Raw genomic sequence first — 20977 nt, 5'->3', positions numbered from 1 at the left:
CTGAGTGTGGGTGGGTGTGAGGGCGTTTCCCAATCTCAATAAACACTCTTATTGAAGTCTACCTAAGTCTCGATAGCTCAGCGTGGTCTGCATCTCGAAGAAGCACGTGGAATGATGATCTTCATCCTAGGGAACTCGCAAGCGTAGATTGCGTGCACAATTCCAAGAAGCAATTGCTTCCATCTCTCATAAGGTAATTGACAATCTTGACACTATGGTCAATCTTACTGTAGCTTTCTTTCAGCAAGTCCCTACCTAAGGTATTCCTTAACTTATAGTGAGGTGCCTTATATAAGTGAGAGGCCAGAAAGGCGCACGAGTCGAAATAACATAATATTGTGATGGCGAAGTGTTGTTGTGGGATCTGCACGTAATAGAACTATAATGAGCAAGCAAGCCAGGGTTGAGCAACTATTGATATGGTTTCCTGGACGAATACTGGAAGCAAAAGTCAATAACTAAAGCCTAGGTACTCTGTATGCTACTTTTGATTGTTTGTTCTGCCTCATGTTGCTTGCTCGGGCGTTGTAAGAAGAGGTGAGGAAAGAAACATCAACTCTGTGCTAAGTTCTAACATTGGATCGCGCTGACCCTTGAACGGCAAGCGACGGGGACGGGCTGTTTGTTGTTGTTGTTGTTCGCCATCCCACCCCCAGTCTTGTCTCCCCGTCCCGATTCCCCCTTGGGATGTCGGTCAATGTTATTGTCCCCCTCCCTCCCCACCCTGCCGTGCGGGACCTACTGACGCCAGTCACGCCAGACGCCCTTTCTCTTCCCTCGCCAGTCGCGTCCAAGGGCCAAAGTGCACCTCCAAGGTACCTCTGGAAACCACCAAACAGGACCCAACTCAGGTAAGCACGTAAGGTGCCTAGATGGAAGTGCGTGCTGCATGCTGCGTGCCCGCGTACCTTACCCAGACAGCGGCCGAAGGGACCACCGCTGTTGTTCTTGTTGCTCTGCCGTCGACGCTAAAGCCCTAACAAGATAAGCGTCTCTCCCTTTGCCGCGACTCCCCCAGTTCAACCTCCTCGACGCCCTTGAGTTTCGTGGTTTTCATCCTCTGAGTGAGAGTCCCCTCCCCCCGCCCCGACAACAACCCGTTCTGCCCTGGCATGCTTGCCTGAGTGAGGTTGGGTGATAGACCATAACCAGTATTGGACGGGTTGCACCTTACTGGCCGCTGAACCCCTTCCCGTCACGATTAGAACCGCTGCACTTCACCACCGCGGTGCTAGTCGCCTTGAGGTACGGAGTACATACTGACCTTGCCGCACCTACCTACCTCACCTGGTACCTCCATTGCCTTGCACCTTCCTACCCGCCCAACCACTCATCACCGTACCTTCCTCCCGCCGCTGGCTCTTGCCGCTTCTTGCGACTCCAGCCTGCACCCCGTGGCCTCAGACATCTCGAATCTGCACTCAATCCAACGTTCGACAGCCTTTCATCACCCGTCGACGCCCATCTTGCTGTCTTCTCGTTCTTCTCTCTCGACTAATTATTTTTTCGACCCGTTTTGCGCCATTAATCCCAGCATCTTGCCGCCGGCGCCCAAGATCTTGCGACCGCCTGAGGGAAAAGCATGCGAACGACAACGATTTGAACACCGCCGTCAGGGATAAGGTGGTGATTCGTATGCCGCGCCGACCGATCAAAACGACTCGCCGACAATTCGAGCAACGACATCATTCTCCGAATACTGCGAGCGCATCATTTCAATAGCTTTCGTCGCGACTGCGACGACAACACCACCGCTCTCTGAGGCCCGCACTGGTGTCGGTGCTTGCCCGGTGTGCTCTATCATTCCCCGCCACATCCCCCGACGACGCTCGTCCCAGCCGCCTTCGCTAGACTTCAGCCTCTTCGCGCAACCCTCACGGACTGTCTCCGTTGTATGTCGCAAGAAAGTCAAGATGCCTCTTCCGACCGATTCTTCAGCTGCTCTCGGCGCTTCTGGTTCCATCAAAAGACCAGTAGCTGATGCAAGCAATTCCGCAACCGCGACACCCACTCGCTTCGCAACACCCCCCCCTCCTTCCGACAGAGGTCTCCTCGAGAACCGTCAATATTTGGAAAATACAAACCAGCGCAAGACTCAACACAGCAGAAGACCTAGTGAATCAGCTCGGTCCAGTGCTTTCGACCCCGACGCCGTCGACAGTGCTTTGCTACGTGAGATGCACCACCGGTCACAGAGGGAAAGCACACCTGGTGCTAGCCCACACCGGAAGCGCCAGAGAATCAATGGCGACAGGTAGATGCACATCGCCGTGACTATTGCCAAGGACTATTTACTAAGTCTCTTCTGCCAGATTTATTCCGACACGAACTGGCCAGGACCTCCAAGCCAGCTTCAACTTGCTACACGAAGACGGCTCTCCAGCGACACCGTCCAAACAAAAGAAGCGTACTCCTCATGGAGAACTACACTTTCAAAAGAGTAAGCCATTTACGCCTCTTCACACGCAGAAGACAAATCTGACCGTTCTTAGCTGAGGAAGCAAACCGGACATTTTCGACGCTGCTCCGCGCAGAGCTCTTCGAAGGCTCAATACCACAGGCAACACCGCCAACTATGTCTCCTGAGCATACTTTATCCACTGCATCGCACTCAGCCAATATTCGAGATTCAACGAGGTCTCGGACGCCGCCAAACAACGCCTCCACCAACTCTCTTCCATCCTCTCTCACGCCATCCACTCCCCACAAGAATCTGTTCTCCTACATGTCGCCGCGGAACCTAAGCAATGCGGGCCATCTAACGCCGTCAAGGACACCGCAAAGCCGGCATGGTCCCAATCTCGACACTCGTTCCGAGATCTACAGCCTTTCGCCAGTTCGCTTCAACAGTCAACAGATGCTGCTTAGCCCGCGGAGGCAACCGAGGGCGGTCAGCAAAGTGCCTTACAAAGTTCTCGACGCGCCTGATTTGGCAGATGATTTCTATCTCAACTTGGTAGATTGGGGCAGTGCCAATGTGCTAGGAGTTGGGCTCGGGTCCAGTGTTTACATGTGGAATGCTCAGACAAGTCGCGTCAACAAGCTGTGTACGCTCGAGGACGATACGGTAACGAGCGTGTCATGGATTCAGAAAGGAACTCACATTGCTATCGGGACCGGCAAGGGCCTCGTCCAAATCTGGGACGCTGAAAAGACAAGGCGACTGCGAACGATGACAGGCCATACGGCACGAGTGGGCTCCCTGGCTTGGAACACTCACATCCTAACATCTGGTTCTCGTGATCGTCTGATCTACCACCGCGACGTCCGGGCCCCCGACCAGTGGCTTCGAAAGCTCGTCGGCCATAAGCAGGAGGTTTGCGGTCTTAAGTGGAACTGCGAAGATGGCCAGCTTGCCAGCGGTGGCAACGACAACAAGCTCATGGTGTGGGACAAGCTTTCCGAGACACCGTTGTGGAAGTTTTCGGACCACACGGCGGCTGTCAAGGCCATTGCCTGGTCACCCCATCAACGGGGACTGTTGGCTTCAGGTGGTGGTACGGCTGATCGACGCATCATTTTCCACGATACAGTCCGCGGATCTGTCATCAACGAGATCGACACTGGCAGCCAGGTCTGCAATATTGCCTGGTCCAAAAACTCCAATGAGATTGTCTCGACACACGGTTATAGTCAAAACCAGATTGTCGTCTGGAAATACCCTTCCATGACGCAGGTGGTCAGTCTCACTGGACACACGTATCGTGTGCTTTACCTGGCTATGAGCCCGGACGGCAGAACCGTTGTGACCGGTGCAGGAGATGAGACACTACGATTCTGGAACGCATTTGGACGACGACCTGGAGCTAGAGAGGATAGCGACGGAGGGCGACTCTCTGACTGGGGCGTCATCCGGTAGAAGATTGGAGCAGTAGGCTCTGCATACGACATTATACCATCATCTCCCTTTTCATTTGGCTCGAGGGGAGGTTAATAACGGCTTCGGACAGGACTGGTGGCAGGCGGGAATATGGAGCGAGCACTCGAATTCTGTTTCTTGGGAAATGTTGATGGGCAAGAGGAAACGTAAATACCCAGCTACCGGTTGCATCATGTGCATGGAATGGGCGTCATTCAGATTGGGGGTGGGGGCTTACAGGACATTGTTGTTTCTCGGGTTTTTATGTTTTTGGGGGGAATGTGATTTAACAAAGCCTTCTTATTATCTGGCTTTACAGCGGATGGTTTATGAGAGGAAACGGCCAAACAAACAACACAGCTCAGCTCAAACGGCTTGAGAACATGGGACACGTGGAAGGTTGGGGGCTTGCTCAACGAAAGGGAGATGCCGAACTCATCTTTATCCATCCATAGGCCCAAGCGCTCAAATAGCATCTATCAAACAGTATTGGCTGAGGGGTTGGGTGATATGGGCAACCCCTCCTCGGCCAAGCGTAAATGACAAGACCATTCATGCTCACATCATGTTCTCGACATATCGGTGATAGGTTCCGAGGTGCAAGGTCCATGAGACTGTCATATCACAATCCCGCTAGGAGTACTGGAGGGAGATCTGTCTACCCAGAGGGCCAAAGGGAGACCATAACTTGGCCTCGCTGTTCGGGGCCAAACCAAGTAGCACGACGACAAGTAATTGACGAGCAAGAGTTCACGAGTATTCAATGGATATCGATTTGATGGGACAAAACAGGCAGACCACATACTCCTCGCAGTGACATGATGATCGTTTCGCGCTTAGAACCAAAATTCAAGGGGTCATAACAGGTCAATAGCTCCCAGCTCTCAGGGAGCCTTCCTCCTTAACGTGACAACTCAAGATGCCCCCGCTGCCTTTCTCTCCTTTGCCACATCTCTAGCACCCCCATCAATTCCACTGGCTACCCCCTGGGCCGAGAGCTCTTCGCTCAGCAGCGGAATCTGATCGGATTGCACACCAGCCTTTATGCTCTCTTCCATCACCGTGTTCTCGTGCTTGTAGGCAGAGTTGAGATTACCACTTGCCCCGTCTTGGCTGTTTGCGAGGTGCAGCTCACTCGGCGCGGATCCTTCGGGGTTCGGCGTCATCAGGGGCGACTGGCCGCCCATTTCGGGTGTGTTCTGCCACTGCTTGACCTCGGCCCTCAGTGCTTCGAGCTCCTTTTGGAAGCGTGTGCCAAAGACGTCGATGTAGTATGTTGCTCCGTTGTATACGCTCCAGGTGAAGACAATGGAGAGGAATGCCGCCGAGGCATACCTGCTCATAAACCACAGGGGGCAGGGAAGCATGGTGAGTACCGCGTACGAGTACTGAATCAGCATGAAGGCCGATTCTTGCAGAGCATCGGGCAAAGAGAGAACGACCTTGCCGATCCAGGTCTTGGAGTATGACTTGCGCAGCCAAGTGAAGGATGTCGGTCGACCGGCAGCAATCTTGTCACGCCGACGAACAGTAATGAAGAAGTAGTAGGAAAGCTGCCAGATAGCGTATGGAACGGAGCTCCAGGCAAGCATAGAGACGATATTCCCGTAGCCTCCGCTCGAGCCAGCAGGGGAGTGCTTCAGAGCCCAGATGGCAGCTAGACGACTGGCCTGAAGATCTGCCGGCCACAGATGGACTATGCAGTGGAGCGTAGCGCAAGGCATAATATGGATGAATAACGAAGTAACCTTGTCGAAACTGTGGAAGACGAGCGAGTTCCTCCACATGATGATCGCTACAGCGTTATTGCCGAATGCGAGACAGTAGGTGGCTAGGAAAAGTCGTCTCGAGCCAGGGAAGATCCAGATGCTGAGAACGAGTAGCAGGTTGACGAAATAGCAGAGATCGGCCAGGAAGTAGTGGTATCCTCGGCGATGGTAGGTGAAGTATCGAATGGGCATGAAGTACAGCACTTGGATAGTGTACCACAAGTGAAAGTACTCGGGCCATCCGCCCATGAGCAGACCGCTGACGAAGATGTTCATGACGCCAAAGATGAATGAGACCTTCTCGCGCATCGTAACCACCCTAGTGTCATTCCATTGCTTTCCCAGCTTGTCGACGCTGGTGCGCATCCGCTTCCTGTATCTTTCCAGCTGCTCGTCGGCGGTAGGAACGCGTCGCCGCCACTCGTCAACCATGCGCTCACGCGCGTGCTGGCTCTTGTTCTTGAATGCATCCCTGGACTTGCGGACCTTTTGCGTCTGGGCAGAGAACCCCTTTTGCAGCTTCTCCAGCTGCTGTGGGAGAGCAAAGTTGTCGAGAAGATCGAGTACGGAGATGCGGTCGAGGGGCGGGAAAACGTCCCAGTCCTCTTGGTAGGAACTGCTGCCGGAGAAAGACCCGTGTCTCGAAAGCTTGGGGCTACCCGAGTTCACAGGACCGAGGGTCGGGGTATGAAGACCGTCGTGGTCGGGAGGAGAGCCGCTCAGGGCGGATTGTGTCTCGGTGTGGTCGGGCGTGAAAGCAGCCTCGCTATCCGTTTGGATATCATCGCCTTTGGCGCCAGGTAAATCTACTGGCTTTGATTCTTCCATCTTCGGCAGGTATCTGAGACGGTCCGGATGAAGTCTCCGTTTGGTTGTGTTAGATTTCTGTCGGTGGTCTACGATAACGTTGAGCCACATGTCAGTCTTTGCGGGTGAATTTGCCGGCCCATGATGGAGAAGTGCGCGCTTGTAGAATTGGAATGAGAGAACTACAGGAAACAAGGGGGAGCTCACGTATTTGAGGAGTTCACCAGGGTCAAGCCATGAATTCCAAGATCCTCGAGGCTTGGAGCAGGTGCTTCGACAATGAACCTGATAGACACAGCTTGGCCGAGGCAGATACAGGAACAGGTTTGGTGCTGATGGAAGATGTCTTGTAGAAGAAAGGTTTGGACAAGCAGCAAGGGCACGGGATAAGGTAGCGCTGGCTTCGACTAGTAGGTGCTAGGTTGACGATGGTGACAAGCTGTGCGGTAGTTTGACAGCGTGACTCGGATACGGGAGGGCGGGGTGGACACAAATGACAAGGCGTAGGAGGGTTGAGGAGGGTGGAAAAGATTAAGGTAGGTCTGGAACACGTTGAGGATGCTGGCGATGAATTACACGTGTTGACTGATTGACCGCCACTGTTGATGTCGCAAGACTTTGACTGGCTGCAGCTGCAGATGTATTTCTTGCCTGGCGACGGGGAGCTGGACCAACATTTCCAACAGGGGTCGCTCCGTGATACGTCACAGGGCATAAGAGCTCCGCCATCTAAAGCTTATCGGGTGATCCGCATCGCGCACTCCAGCGTCAAGAACGGGACGGTCTCGCACCAGGCGATTTCACGCGTTGAAGCAGGATCTGACCCTGACTGTCATGTTTAGTTTAGCGTTCCTATTGCTTTCGTGGCGGTAGGTAGCCAAGATTCGAGGGGTCAAGTTATCCTGCTGAAGGGATGGAAATCAATGGGTATGTAGTGTATTCGTACTGCATATGTGTCTCTGACCAGGCCAGGATGCACTGAGCACAACGGCACTTGGATTTGAGGACAAGTGGGGACGGGAAAGACAGACAAGTGGACGCGACTTCAAGGTAAAGTACCGAGCTTTTGCTGATGGTAGGTAGGCACGTAGGTAGTCCTCTAAAATCTCGACTCCATGCTCCGTACTTCAGTGACTGCCCGTAAAATGTGCAGGTGTTGCTGGCTGCTTCTCTGGTTGGTTGGAACCAGAAGAGTCCCGGTGGGGGTTTGGCTGCAGCTGACGTCTCCAGGGTACTGCTACCTAGATACAAATACTTGGTGCGTACCCGCCTACCATAGGTAGGTATACTAGCACATTGGGTGACTAGGTAGGCACGAAGTAAAGAAAGGTACCCACGGATAGCTTAGAACCCAGATACAGTCTCAAGTGGGTCACGTGAGAGGTCGAGCCACTACTTGTTATGTACCTACCGCCCAGAGTGGCTTGCGCTCCTACCAGCGCGTATCGGGTCAGCAGCCTCAGTGTGTGGCCCGTAATTATTTGCCAGTCGCGTCAAGGTGCAGCAGCAGCACTCATACGCGCGTGGGGAAACCCAAGTAGACTCAACCACCGCGACCTCGCTGTCGACAGACAAGATACCATCCCTTCCGAGTGCTTCTTCGCGATGCGCCAGGCCAGCTCGAGGCCCTCAACACTCGACTAGACTACTGCTGCATAACGTAGTCTCTGCCTACAGCCCAGCCAATCTAGTACCGCTTTCCAGGCCTTGGGCATCTGCCTCGATCATTTTTCCCCTCGTCTTGCGCGCCTCATCGCGTTTGCGACCAGCCGCGACCCAAGCCCACTACAACCTTACAACCAGTATCAATCATCGTCGCGTGCCTAGCGACAACCCGTCCACAAGATGGGAAAGCTCATCCGCCTAGAGCTTTTCAGTATGTCCACGTCCAGCATCATTTCCATGCCACTCTCGCGCTGACCATGTCACCCCATAGACTTCAAGTCCTACAAGGGCCATCATATCCTCTTGTTTGGTGACTCCTACTTCACTTCCATCATTGGACCCAATGGATCCGGCAAGTCAAACTCGTAAGTTCGCCTAGTTGCCTATGCTGCCTTGACTTGCAATTAATGTGCATCTTCCGACAGCATGGACGCGATATCCTTCGTGCTTGGTATCAAGTCGTCGCATCTTCGATCAGCCCACCTGAAGGACCTGGTCTACCGTGGTCGCGTGCTGAAAACCTCGAAAATCAACGACGATGGCTCTGCTGAAGCGAATGGCAGCAATGGTCACTCGAACGGCGACGGAGACGAGTTGTCGCAAAAAGCCTCGAGGACCGACCCGAAGACTGCATGGGTCATGGCTGTATACGAAGACGATGCTGGTGACGAGCAAAAGTGGAAGCGCTCCATCACGAACCAGGGATCTAGCGAGTACCGCATCAACGATCGCGTCGTCACAGCCCAGCAGTACAACGAAGCGCTCGAATCCGAGAACATCCTGATTAAGGCTAGAAATTTCCTCGTCTTCCAAGGAGATGTTGAAGCCATTGCCGCGCAGTCACCGCAAGACCTCACGAGACTGATCGAACAAATCTCCGGAAGTCTCGAGTATAAGGCCGAATACGAACGATTGCAGACCGAAGCTGAGCAAGCTGCCGAGAACCAAAGCTTTCAGCTTCACCGGAGACGCGGCATCAACTCCGAGATCAAGCAATATCAGGAACAGAAGAAGGAGGCAGACAACTTCCAGAAGAAGACGGACGAGAGAGACGAAGCCATCGTCAAACATGCTCTGTGGAAGCTCTATCATTTTCAACGTGGCATGGATGAATCTACTGAGCAAATTCACGATCACCAACAGAACTTGCAGGAGTTCCAGCGCAACGTCGAATCCTTCAGACGGAAACTCGAAGTTGCCCAGAAAGAGCAGCAAGCGGCGGCAAAGGATGTCAACGGAGTGGAAAAGGCCATTAACGCTAAGAAGCGCGAGTTCGACGAATTGGAGCACAGGCTCATCCCCATCGACGCAAAGATTGAGGAAAAGACCCGCAACATTGAACAGGGTCGCTCGCGAATGGAGCCAGTGCGCAAAGAGCGTGACAAGCAGGCCGAGGTCATCAAGGAAGACGAGGCCCGACTGAAGACAACCGAGAAAGCCCAGCAACACTTCGAGAAGCAACTCAAAGAACGAATGAAGAAGCTGGGCAAGGAGCTCAGTGACGACGACCGCAAAGAGTACAACTTACTTCGCTCACAGGTTGTACAAAAGGTCGCTGGCAACCAAGGCAAGCTCGATAATCTGATCCGCCAACAAAAGACTGATGAGGTCACCGTCAATACCCTCAAGGGCAAGGTTGACACCCTTTCGGCCGCTCTGGAGAAATACGAGGGTGAATTAGAGACTCTCGGTGAGCGCAAGTCATCAACTGAGGGCAACATCAAGGCATTGTCCCAGGAAATCGACACGAAAAAGAAGCAATACCATCAAATTCAGTCCGAGCGTGTTAGAACCAGCCAAAGACGCACAGAATTGGAAGAAAAGCTTGAGACTGTGGCCAAGCAACTTCGTGAGGCTGATGATGGACGCAGACAAAATGACAGGGAAGCCAGGATGAAAGAAATGGTCAACAACCTGAAGCGACTCTATCCTGGTGTCAAGGGAAGGATCGGTGATCTCTGCAAACCCAAACAGAAGAAATTCGACGAGGCTGTCGGTATTGCACTGGGCCGCGATTTCGATTCAGTCATTGTCGACACGGAGAAGACTGGCCACGAGTGTGTCCAGTACCTCAAAGACCAACGCTTCCCGCCTATGACCTTCATTCCTCTCGACAATATCAAGGTCAACGCGGTGAACTCGGCTATTAAGGGCATCTCGGGAGCCCGGTTGACTATTGACACCATCGACTTTGATGCCGCCTACGAACGCGCCATGGCCTACGCCTGTGGTAGCTCTGTAGTGTGTGATAACGAGAAGATCGCAAAGATCATCTCGTACGAGAAGCGTATCCCTGTCAAAACGGTCACTCTGGACGGCTTGGTCATCCACAAGACGGGTATGATGACTGGTGGCCGTGGTCCTCAGGACAAGGGTGGAAAGAGGCGTTTCGAGAACACCGACTTGGAGCCTCTGAAGAAGATGGCAGCCAAATACAAGGAGGAAATCGAGAAGCTTCCAAAGTCTGGCCGGCGCAGCGCTGCCGAGGAGTCTCTTCAGATTGAGATCCATGGCCTGGAACCCCGTCTGGCGGCTGCCAAGGCTGAGCTGGCGCACTTGGAAAAGAACTACAACTCAAAGAAGAGAGAAAGGGACAACGAAGAGAGGCAGCTTGACGAGCTCGATCCCAAGTACGAGGAGAAGAAGACGGAACTCGAAGCAACGAAACGGACCGTCAAGGAATTCTCGGACGCCATTGCACAAGTGGAGGATGAGGTTTTCGTAAACTTCTGCAGGAGGCTCGGTTTCAGCGACATCCGGGCTTACGAGACAGAACACCGCGATATGCAACGGGAAGCCGACGAAGAGCGGACCAAGTTCGAGGTGCAAAAGTCTAGATTCCAAAGTCAACTCACCTTGGCACGTGACATGCACAGCAACCTGGAGAAACGTCTGAAGAAGCTGCAAGAAACTCTTAAAGGGGCTGAGCGCGACCTGCAGACTTATCAGCGGGAGAAGTCGGACATTGAGGATTCCAGTCACGAAATTTCCGACGAGCTCGATGCGCTTAGCGAGACACTCGAGGAGTACCGCGGCAAGTTGGAGGAGAAGAGCCAAAAGGTCTCCCAAGCCAAGGCTGAAGTACACAAGCGAAGCAAGGAAATCGACGCCAGGCAAAAGGAAATCAATGCTCTCGAGACTGTGGTGCAGAAGAACAGCGCGGGCAAGTTCGCTTTGCTCAGGCGGTGCAAACTTGACCAGATCCAGGTACCTTTACTCGAGGGCTCGCTTGACAACTTGCCAAATGAAGACAATATGTTGCGGCAAGATGCCGATGCCATGGACGTCGATGAGGAGGTGGACGATGAAGACATGATGACGGCTGCTCTCGAGAACCACGGCATCGAGATTGACTACGACGCTCTAGACGAGGAGATGAAGACGGTAAGTAAACATTTGATAACGAAGCCATGTGAGAATTTGCTGACACTCAATGCAGTCTGACGACGCTAGTGTCGAGGAGAAGCTGCAGGATAAGATTGCATCTCTGGCCTCAGAACTCGAGAAGCTCAACCCCAACATGAGGGCGATTGAGAGACTCGAGAGCGTTGAGTCGAGGCTGAAGAACACGGAGAAGGAATTCGAAGACTCCAGAGCGGCTCTTAAGGCGGCCCGCGATGCGTTCAACCACGTCAAGGCTCAGCGCTATGAGCTATTCAACAAGGCTTTTACGCACATCCAAGAACAGATCTCGCACGTGTACAAGGATCTGACTCGATCAGAGGCATACCCTCTTGGTGGCCAAGCGTACCTCGATATTGAAGAAGATACAGACACGCCCTACCTTTCGGGTATCAAGTATCACGCCATGCCACCGCTGAAGCGATTCAGAGACATGGAACATCTCTCCGGAGGAGAAAAGACAATGGCTGCTCTCGCTCTGCTATTTGCGATTCACAGCTACCAGCCAAGTCCGTTCTTCGTATTGGATGAGGTCGACGCTGCGCTAGACAACGCCAATGTCGACAAGATCAAGAAGTACATACGTGAGCATGCTGGACCCGGCATGCAGTTCATTGTCATCAGTCTCAAGACCGGTTTGTTCCAAGACAGTGAGAGCTTGGTCGGCGTTTATCGCGATCAAGAAGTCAATAGTTCTAGAGCGCTGACTCTTGATGTAAGTTCTCCCCCACAAGCAATTATGAACATCACTGACCAGGCAACAGCTTCGAAAGTATACATAAGGCTGGAGACGGTAGGGGTTTTGAGGCATATACAAAGGAGAGGAAGAACCTGGTACATTTCGGTGATGCAATGTGGGTTCTCCGGGGGCCCCGGTGCGGGAAGTAGAGGGACGAGTTACGATACCAGCTCTGTGTTCTTGGGGCTTTTCAGTAATTTTGATTTGGGGTAGGAGAGTGTAAGTCAGCTCTCCGGAGCTGCTTCACATCCCAAATCCCAGTTTGCTCAGGCGGTTCAAAGGTAGCTTCGCGGCCACGCTGAGAACCGGCAGGGCCGTAAATGGAGTTTGGACTGTCACACGGCCGGTGGAACGTTGAACTTCATGTCAATGCATGGTTTCTCTTATTCTAGCGTCTATTCTTCCTGCTGATTTGGCTGGAAATCAAATGGTCCGCATTGCCGTGTTCTAAGTGATCCCTTCCGCATTGCCTGCCTTTCTGAGTGAATGACAGACAGACGGCATCCTTATCAACAACTGGTACGGCACGTTGACCATATGAGAGCGAATCGCTATTTGGTTCAAATCTATGAAGGTCCTACTTCAGACTTGAGACATTACGTTTGTAATGCTGTGGCGTGTTTTGTACCTACTTCGTAGATAACTCTGTGAGGCACCGCGGTACTGTACCGCGAAAGTGCGCTGTGCTCAAAGTGGATGCCTGCAAGACCTGCAAGGTACGGGGTAAGGTACTTACCTTACGAATACACTAAAAGAAGCTAGGTACCGTAGGTAGGCAAGAGCTACCTTGCTTTGCAACCTGCGGCTAAGCCTGCCCCAGAGCATCTGCGTGCTGCCTAGATCATTTCTCCAAAGACAAAGTGCAATTCGACTACGCAGTTGTGAAAGACGGCGCAACCCCACCTCTGCTTTTCGCAAGACAATGTCCTTAGGCTGACCACTTCGAAAGTTCTGCCTCCGATCGAACCGCAGTAAAGACAGGTCCCCTCCTGCTGATCGCAAGCGCATGCGCAAGTGCAAGCCGCTGCTGCTGAAAGCCCACCCTGCCATGGACTTCACTTCCTGAGCTCGCCAAGCAAACGTTCTCTCGGCATCACCAAACCTCAAAGCAAGCATCATTACTCGATATTTCCCAGCGTTGTTGGTTATTCAGTCGACAACATGGCGCAGCCTTTGGATCTCGCAAAGACTCTCGTCAAGTCTGTCATGCGCGCCTTCTACGAAACGCGCTTCATTTTGATCATCGATGCCTTGATCATTCACTCTGCGTGCGTCTGCCGCTCCTGCTTTACAGCACGACATTCGCTAATTTGTGACAGTCTCCGAGACGATGACTTGGCGTATCTGATGGCAACGAACACAAAGGATCTCCACAAGGCGTGTGGAAAGCTTAGAGAAGACCGGTTTCTAGCTGTGTAAGCCTTGCGCCTGAGCTCCCTCCTGCGATGCCAGAGACTGACAACGATGACTACTTAGGTACACGAGACTGGAATATCGAGAAGATCCCAAGAATCCCGAGGCGAAGCCGCGTCCTGTCAACCGAACCTACTACTACATTGACTACCGCCAAACAATTGACGCCATCAAATGGCGTGTGTACACAGTCGACAAGCAAATCCAAGGCACCACGGTGCCGGCCAGCGAACGCAAGGAATACTTTTGCGGACGGTGTAAATCAGAATGGACGCAAATGGAGGTGCTAGACAACGTTGGCCCTACAGGCTTTGTCTGTCACCGGTGCAATGGCCCGCTTACGCACGATCTCGAGCGCAACTCCACAGGCCACGAGCAGTCGACACGACTAAATAACCAGTTCAAGTTCATCACCGAATTGTTACCGCGCATAGACGAGATGATTGTTCCAGATAACACCTTCGATATTGCGATCAGTAAAGCCTTGCCAGTTGTCCGCGACGCCAGTTACCAGAGCGTAACCACCATCCCTGTTTCATCCCTGCAGCCAACATCAGTTAAGGGTCTCGATAATGTCGGGCCCAAGTCTATGTCAGTCAGCATCTCGACAGCGGACGGGCCTTCAGAGGCTGAGAAGGCAGCGGAGAAGGCCCGTAAGGAGAAGGTCGCACAGCAAAATGCACTTCCTTCGTGGATGTCTAACAGTACGGTCACGGGCGAGTCCTTTTCTGCCGAGGCCAACCCAATGCCCGCCACCAAGGTTGAGGAGGTGGATGACAAGGGGGCTTTGTCAAAGTCAGCAGATAATGCGGAACATGCAGAGCTGGATGACTACTTCGCTCGACTTAAGGCTGAGCAAGAGGCTGAGGCAGCGCGAGCAATGGAGGAGGAGGAGGAGGATGACGATGATGATGAGGATGACGACGCCTTCGAAGATGTCACACCGAGCATCGCAACCCCGGCGCCGGCTATTAAAGCTGAGCCCTCACCAGAATCAGAAGGAAGAGCAGTCAAGAAGGTCAAGGTGGAAGCGCCAGCGGACGGGGATGACGGCGAGAGCGACGAAGACATGGAGTTTGAGGATGTCTAGGGGTGCGAGGAAGACATCAAAGCATCAAAGTGTCTTGATGAAGAAATGGCTCGAAGAGACTCCGCATCATGAGAGGAGTGGCTGAGGATTTGACGGAGGTGGTCGGTATTGCCTGCCCTTGCATCCCGAATTCCCATCCTTCAGGCCCATGGAAGCATCCCGTTGTTGTAAGAATAGGATACACAAGTGGGAAACACATAGAGTGCCTAGGAAATGGAGCACGAACGGGTAGCACGAACGGGTAGCACGAACGGGGCGTTCTTTCTTGGGTCAAAAAGACCAATCCAGAAATGTATCTGAGAAGTCATTTGGTGACTAAATCATATGGTGCAGGGACGATGATGTCAGCGCCTTGAGTTGAACAAATCGCCGACAGCGCGCAACATCCGGAAAGTATTTTATCTTCCCTCCACATCAACCCCGCGACAAGCTTCAGTCGCATTGCAAGTGCAAAGCAAACCCACCAGCCGTTTCGGCAGAAGAACCAGTCAAGGATAGTGGGGGAGTACTCTCATCCACATTCGGCTACCAACTTCAACATCGCACGAATGACAACCTCTGGACGACTTACAATGCACTCATATCACTCATGACCATTCAAAAGACCGGCCTCCTCGCACAACCAGACTTGTCCTGTGCAGCGACTCACGCGCCGACTCTGGCTAGGGGCTATGACGGTTCTCGACTTTCCCTCGATCTATCTCCTTCCCACTCACCTAGAGGCGGATCAACTACATGAGCTCGAGGGCAGAATTCCGAGCCTAACATACGACATCCGCGAGGCCGAGATCATTGTCGGGAATATCTTCAAACGAGAAAGAGCTCTTTTCGAACTCAGGCGGAAGAAAGTACAGACAGATCCGGTAGATGTAGCAGCTGTCGCAGATGCGCATCTCGTCACGCCTCGGAAGCGCAAAAGGGCATCTTCTGGGAGTGACAGCGACTCCACCGTATACACGGAAGATGGACAGAGGTTCGGATTAGATACGTCACAGCTCGCCGGAACATGGCCAGCTCCCGAGAAGTCCTCTGGCAATGCGAACACTGTCAAAGTCGTGAAGCTGGCGTGGCTCCAGGACTCGTTTGCGCAGGGCAGGGTTCTTCCGCTTCATGACTATGTTCTCTACGTGGGCATTAAGAAGGAGGAAGATCGCGCGCCTGTCACTATTAGGGGAAGCGACATATTGTCCCGCGCTGTCGCCGACAGTGCGTCTCAAACACAGGGCAGCCTTTTGCCGCAGAAGAAGAAGGCGCAATCTCCTACCGGGATGCACCGGTCAGTGCCTTCATTGGTCAGACAGACAACATCGGAAAACGCCTCAACACTGAAGCTGCCGCCTGTTCCACAGTATCTCAGAACAACATATGCTTGCCAGAGATCTACGCCAGTTGATCCTCCGAATGCTGCATTCGTTGATGGGCTCAAGACGATCAGAACCATACGAAGATTAGGAGGCGACCAAATAGGAGTAAGGGCGTATTCAACCTCGATAGCTACGATATCGGCATATCCTCACGAGATAGCCAGCCCGCAAGGTGAGTCGACGTTTGCTGAGAGGAACTTCGATCAATGCCTAGCATATGTTGACGAACATGTAGAAGTTGCGAGGCTACCTGGTTGCGGCGCTAAGATCGCCGAGCTGTGGCACGAGTGGAAGGAAACCGGCAGGCTTCCCGAGGCGAGTGAAGCCCAGGCCAACCCCAAGTTTGCGGTCATACAAACATTCTACGATATTTGGGGAGTCGGTGATGCCACGGCTCGTGATTTCTACGGCAGAGGCATGTGTAACTGCCTTCCCGAGAAAGAGCATCCTGCTGACCGGCACCTACAGGATGGCGAGACTTAGACGATGTTGTCGAACATGGTTGGGCAAGCCTCAGTCGCGTGCAGCAGATTGGCGTCAAATACTATGACGAGTTCAAGCTTAAGATTCCTCGAACTGAAGTCGAGTCTATCGCCGACACGATCTTGGCTCACGCCCGCAGTATTCACCTGGATTTTCAGCTTGTCATTGTCGGCGGCTACCGGCGTGGCAAGCAAGGTAGTGGGGACGTCGACGTGGTGATGAGCCACCCAGACGAGTCTGTGACTTTGAACTTTGTCGACAAACTGGTGATGAGCCTGGAAAAGACTGGGCATATAACGCACACGCTCGTGTTGAGTAAGCACAATAGCGAGCGGGGCCAGCAGCCTGTCAGCTGGAAGGGTAACGAGTTCAGGGGAAGCGGTTTCGATTCACTCGACAAAGCGCTCGTGGTTTGGCAGGAACCGGAGAAGGGTGAGAAAGGACCACAAGAGAAGCCACATCGGCGGGTAGACATCATCATCAGTCCTTGGAAGACGGCTGGATGCGCTATACTGGGCTGGAGCGGAGAGACGACTTTTCAGCGAGACCTGCGCCGGTATTGCAAGAAACAGAAGAGCTACAAGTTTGACAGCAGTGGCATTCGGAGCCGGCTCGACGGCAGCTGGGTTGACCTGGAGAGCAGCGATCTAGGGCGGGCCCCGGACATGTTGACAGCCGAGAGGAGGGTATTCCAGGGCCTGGGCCTCGACTGGGTTCCTCCCGAAGACAGGTGCACCGGCTGAATCGTTACAGAATCTGAAAAACATCAAACGAACCCAGGAACGGTCAACCCGACACCTTGGAACCTTATCTACCGTCACCGGTGCCTTCGGAAGTGGCTGCAGATTGTGTGCCTCCCGAGTCCTTGGCGAGCTCGTGGTGAAAGACCTGGGTACGGATAGATAACATCGACCCCAGAGATCCTAGGGGCAGATCACATGGCGAAGCCGGTACTAAAATGGCGTGCTAACTCCCCGTCAACATCCTATTGGGACAGAGGAGCTGCCAAACGTGCAAAAGTCCCAAAATGCTGCCAACCTTAATCACTTACACGGAACTTACGTCTGGACAACAGCGCAGGGTTCAATCTATGGCAGTATCATTGTGGGAATAACCTCACTTCCCTTTTCACGCGTTTGACCTCGAAATCTCCAAGGCAATACAATGATTCTGTATTTTGCGGAGGATTCTAATGTTCTTGCTTCCTCGAGCAGGCAATTACTAAGGTGAGTCCAAAGTCCGCCTCAAAGTCCGCACAGCAGGACGTCAAAACGGCCCCGCTCACAGCTAGCCGGACAGACAGTGATTGGTCAATCTTAGCCATCATCGGCAATCGGGCTCAAAATGTGGCCGTCCTCCACCCCTGAGATGCCCCGGTGGTCCTATTCTTTCATCTTCCAAGGGTTACGCCCAACCACGACGTACGCGCATTTGTATCCGCCTACACGGAAAACAGGTCAGGCTCGGTGCCACGGCACAATAGTCTGCCCAAGACCGCAAGGCAGCTAGGGGTACGAACAGGTAGCCCAGACCAGAGAGCGGTGCGGAGACCACCTCAGTTCTTTTGGACCTGGACATGGAGAAAGAAAGCCCGGACCAAAACGTCTGGCGTCTCGAGCTGTACGGATACGACCCCCCAGGCAAGGACACGTTCATTACGTAGCTTTCAGGTCGCAGATCAGTAATTATAAAGACTATGGTCATTGCGTTGCCGTTTGCCTGTCACTTCTATACACACAACCAAGTTGCATCCCGCCAAATCTTACTTTGATCAATTGCACGAACACCCAGATCAGTAATCCAGCAAGCTCATCCTAATCACCTCTCCCTTCAATATCCCTATCGCCATCATGCCTCTCACTCTCCAGGTCCCTGACGAGTACGGGTACGTATCGCAAGCTCTCCCTCTCTAGCCCCCCCCCCCCTCCACAGCCAGAACTATATGCCATTGAAGCTCGAGTAGCTAATCAAATCCCTCCCCAACAGCTACGTCCTCCTCGTCGCCGCCTCAACCTTCTTCATCAACACCACCCACGTCCTCCTGACGAGCAAGTACCGCAAGGCCAGCGGCCTAGTCTACCCGGCCCCCTACGCCTCCAACGAGCAGGCCGACAAGGACCCCAAGGCATACCAGTTCAACTGCGGTACGATTTCCTCTCACACTTCTGCCCCTCTGCCCCTCTGCCCCCTTTCTATTAAAGCAGAGGCGCACACAGCTCAGGATATCAAGACCCAAACAAAACAAAGAAAGCCGGAATCGCTAACGTCACACCATGGTCCCAGCACAACGCGCCCACGCAAACTTCACCGAGAACCAGCCCTCCTTCCTCGGCGCCCTCCTCATCTCCGGCCTGCGCTTCCCCGTCGCCAGCGCCGTCCTGGGCGCCGGCTGGACCCTGTCCCGTATCCTCTACGCCTTTGGCTACACAAGCGGCGCTGGCCCCAAGGGCCGGACTCGGTGCGTTCTTGTCCCAAGACTTCTTCTCTCTGCCTCTTCCTCTCGAGATTTATCTCCGCATCCCAGAAACTCCTTACTAACTCCTATGCGAATGCACAGTGGCTCCATTGGTTCCTTCCTCTTCGACACCGCCCTCAAGTTCACGTCCACATACACCGCTCTCGCCATGATTATGAATTGGTAAAGGGGGCTTCGCACCTCGGTACGCTGTTTGTGGATTACGATCCAATCTCTTGCTTTACGAGCCGCTGTAAAATCATACAAAGAATGTTGGGGATAGACGACTATCATGTCCCACAGTAAAGTCCTAGTGAACCGACCCATTGCTTTAATAATCGCTGCGTACAACCGTGACTATTATACCTGAACAAATTCCCACCATCGCCGTAACTCCGTGTCGTACATCCCGGTTGCTGTTACCCGCCACTAATTTTATCTTGCTCTCTTACTACCCCTCGGCTTACTTTTCCCAAGAAGAGCCAGGCAACAGAGGAAGCCGGAAAATCAAGACTCAGAGTCCATCCTTTGACTGCCTAACTATCTGCGCTTTCTGAGTCGTCGAAGCTCCAAACTGCGATCCGGTTCGTCGGGTGTTGGTGTCGAGGCTCCCACGGACTTTTCGATTCCGTTATTGCCAAGGAGGTAGTCTCCGAAGTACTTCATCGCGCTGAATATTTCTTCGCCGACGGGAATGATGTTTTCCCTTGGGAGAAGGAAGCCGTAGCTGCCGGTGTCCCTCAGCTTGATCTGGTAACTGTAATGCGCGTGCAGTTCATGGTAGAACCAGTCAATGGCCGATCCACCGCCCGTCTCGAGACGCTTAGCGTCTGGTGCAGAGCCTCGTCCTGCGACGGCTCCTTCGCACGCCGATGTGACCGAGTACAGCTCTCCGTTAGACAGACGAATGGCCTTGGCAAGCCCAGCCGCGAGCTCTTCGAGGTTCTCGACATTGGGCGGGTCCACATCGCAGGAGTATGCGAAGGGGAATAGCACCTGTTGAGAATAGGAGTGCAGGTCAATGAGACCAATAAATTCGGTGTCCTCCAAGGACGCATTCCTCGCCCAGAGTGCTACAGCTCTGGCTTCGGCCGCTTGCCATGGCTGTTTGCCGCCATAGCTCTCAGAGCAAGGGTCGTTTTCGGAGTAGTCGCCCCATTCATAGCCAAAGGCGTGGTCGAGGTCGAAACCGTGGCACCAAGACATGCCCGTCTCCTGACGAGACTTTCGCCATAGCCGGTCTGTGGTCCAGGTGTACTCGATGCCGTCGGGGTTGACTGCCGGGATGAAGACAAAATCGAAGTGCTCCAGCAGCTTGGTGATCATAGGTTCCCTGCCGAAGGCCGTAATGAATGACCAAGCGACATAGTTGGTAGTTGTCGTGGAAATCCACTCTCTTGCATGCATTCCTCCCGCCACAACGACTGTCTTCCGCTTTTCGCTGCCCGGCGCTCGGGTCTTCATACCAACTTTGAGACCGAGAATATCTCGTTGTTCAGAGGATTGCCCAATGGTTATAACTTCGGTGATGGCTGGGAACATAGCTTCGGTCAAGCGCATCCATTGGACGATTGTCTAGAACGTATTAGCTCGAACTCCGCGGTGCTTGCACAGGCGTGAGGTCACATACATCAAGCCTCTGGTAATCCTGGAAGAAATAGTTCTCGTTCCCGTTTTGCGCGTTCTTGAGGTTTGCGCGACCATTGGGGATGCGGTAAGTCTGGGCTGGGACATCGACGGCCGGATATGTGTCGTAGACAGCGGCTGCTACATCTGATATCAACGTCGAGTAGGCTGATTTCAGAGAGTCGGGCAGAAGCCCGAGCAGCGATCGAACATTGTCTTGACGAATCCGAACATCGACAAATTCATGGTTGAAGGCCCAAATGTCTAGAAAGGTTCGGGCGGCGGCGGCGGCAAAGGCAGTCTCT

At 53.2% G+C, this 20977-nt stretch overlaps 6 protein-coding genes across 6 annotated transcripts; 4 read left to right on the top strand and 2 right to left on the bottom strand.

Moving 5' to 3' along the window:
• Positions 1-1913: 1913 nt before the first annotated feature.
• BDZ83DRAFT_580105 (WD domain-containing protein) lies at positions 1914-3859 on the top strand (the record flags this gene model as incomplete). Its single annotated transcript, XM_060505314.1, has 3 exons — positions 1914-2254; positions 2313-2440; positions 2493-3859. 3 exons carry the CDS (start codon positions 1914-1916, stop codon positions 3857-3859), a joined length of 1836 nt encoding a protein of 611 aa, XP_060363757.1.
• A 914-nt stretch (positions 3860-4773) lies between these two features.
• On the bottom strand, positions 4774-6456 carry BDZ83DRAFT_580165 (F-box protein; the record flags this gene model as incomplete). Its single annotated transcript, XM_060505318.1, has 1 exon — positions 4774-6456. The coding sequence occupies one exon, from the start codon at positions 6454-6456 to the stop codon at positions 4774-4776; it is 1683 nt and encodes a 560-aa protein (XP_060363756.1).
• Positions 6457-13019: 6563 nt separating this feature from the next.
• BDZ83DRAFT_625317 (TFIIE alpha subunit) lies at positions 13020-15002 on the top strand. Its single transcript, XM_060508491.1, has 4 exons — positions 13020-13128; positions 13177-13509; positions 13561-13656; positions 13718-15002. Exons 2-4 carry the CDS (start codon positions 13403-13405, stop codon positions 14742-14744), a joined length of 1230 nt encoding a protein of 409 aa, XP_060363755.1. The 5' UTR covers positions 13020-13128; positions 13177-13402; the 3' UTR covers positions 14745-15002.
• A 177-nt stretch (positions 15003-15179) lies between these two features.
• BDZ83DRAFT_382166 (uncharacterized protein) lies at positions 15180-17598 on the top strand. Its single transcript, XM_060502713.1, has 3 exons — positions 15180-16280; positions 16344-16523; positions 16577-17598. The coding sequence occupies exons 1-3, from the start codon at positions 15416-15418 to the stop codon at positions 17332-17334; spliced, it is 1803 nt and encodes a 600-aa protein (XP_060363754.1). The 5' UTR covers positions 15180-15415; the 3' UTR covers positions 17335-17598.
• Positions 17599-18258: 660 nt separating this feature from the next.
• On the top strand, positions 18259-19410 carry BDZ83DRAFT_382186 (MAPEG family protein). The gene is made up of 4 exons (XM_060502714.1): positions 18259-18476; positions 18578-18735; positions 18875-19049; positions 19149-19410. The coding sequence occupies exons 1-4, from the start codon at positions 18442-18444 to the stop codon at positions 19231-19233; spliced, it is 453 nt and encodes a 150-aa protein (XP_060363753.1). The 5' UTR covers positions 18259-18441; the 3' UTR covers positions 19234-19410.
• A 176-nt stretch (positions 19411-19586) lies between these two features.
• On the bottom strand, positions 19587-20977 carry BDZ83DRAFT_580143 (zinc carboxypeptidase; the record flags this gene model as incomplete). The annotated part of the gene is made up of 2 exons (XM_060505316.1): positions 19587-20621; positions 20677-20977. Coding segments are annotated over 2 exons (1336 nt in total), but the record flags the coding sequence as incomplete, so codon positions are not given.

Source organism: Colletotrichum acutatum (assembly GCF_030867785.1).
Source record: "Colletotrichum acutatum strain CBS 112980 chromosome Unknown BDZ83scaffold_61, whole genome shotgun sequence".
Classification (NCBI taxonomy): Eukaryota; Fungi; Ascomycota; class Sordariomycetes; order Glomerellales; family Glomerellaceae; genus Colletotrichum; species Colletotrichum acutatum.
This window is presented reverse-complemented; position numbering and strand designations above follow the sequence as displayed.

Bases quoted from the DNA above. Each gene is read 5' to 3' on its own strand.
- BDZ83DRAFT_625317 (XM_060508491.1), top strand. From the start codon at position 13,403: ATGGCGCAGCCTTTGGATCTCGCAAAGACTCTCGTCAAGTCTGTCATG. The intron at 13,510-13,560 runs GTGCGTCTGCCG...AATTTGTGACAG, and splicing joins GCCTTGATCATTCACTCTGC to TCTCCGAGACGATGACTTGG. The intron at 13,657-13,717 runs GTAAGCCTTGCG...ATGACTACTTAG, and splicing joins GAAGACCGGTTTCTAGCTGT to GTACACGAGACTGGAATATC.
- BDZ83DRAFT_382166 (XM_060502713.1), top strand. From the start codon at position 15,416: ATGACGGTTCTCGACTTTCCCTCGATCTATCTCCTTCCCACTCACCTA. The intron at 16,281-16,343 runs GTGAGTCGACGT...ACGAACATGTAG, and splicing joins CGAGATAGCCAGCCCGCAAG to AAGTTGCGAGGCTACCTGGT. The intron at 16,524-16,576 runs GCATGTGTAACT...CGGCACCTACAG, and splicing joins TCGTGATTTCTACGGCAGAG to GATGGCGAGACTTAGACGAT.
- BDZ83DRAFT_382186 (XM_060502714.1), top strand. From the start codon at position 18,442: ATGCCTCTCACTCTCCAGGTCCCTGACGAGTACGG. The intron at 18,477-18,577 runs GTACGTATCGCA...CCTCCCCAACAG, and splicing joins CAGGTCCCTGACGAGTACGG to CTACGTCCTCCTCGTCGCCG. The intron at 18,736-18,874 runs GTACGATTTCCT...CCATGGTCCCAG, and splicing joins GGCATACCAGTTCAACTGCG to CACAACGCGCCCACGCAAAC.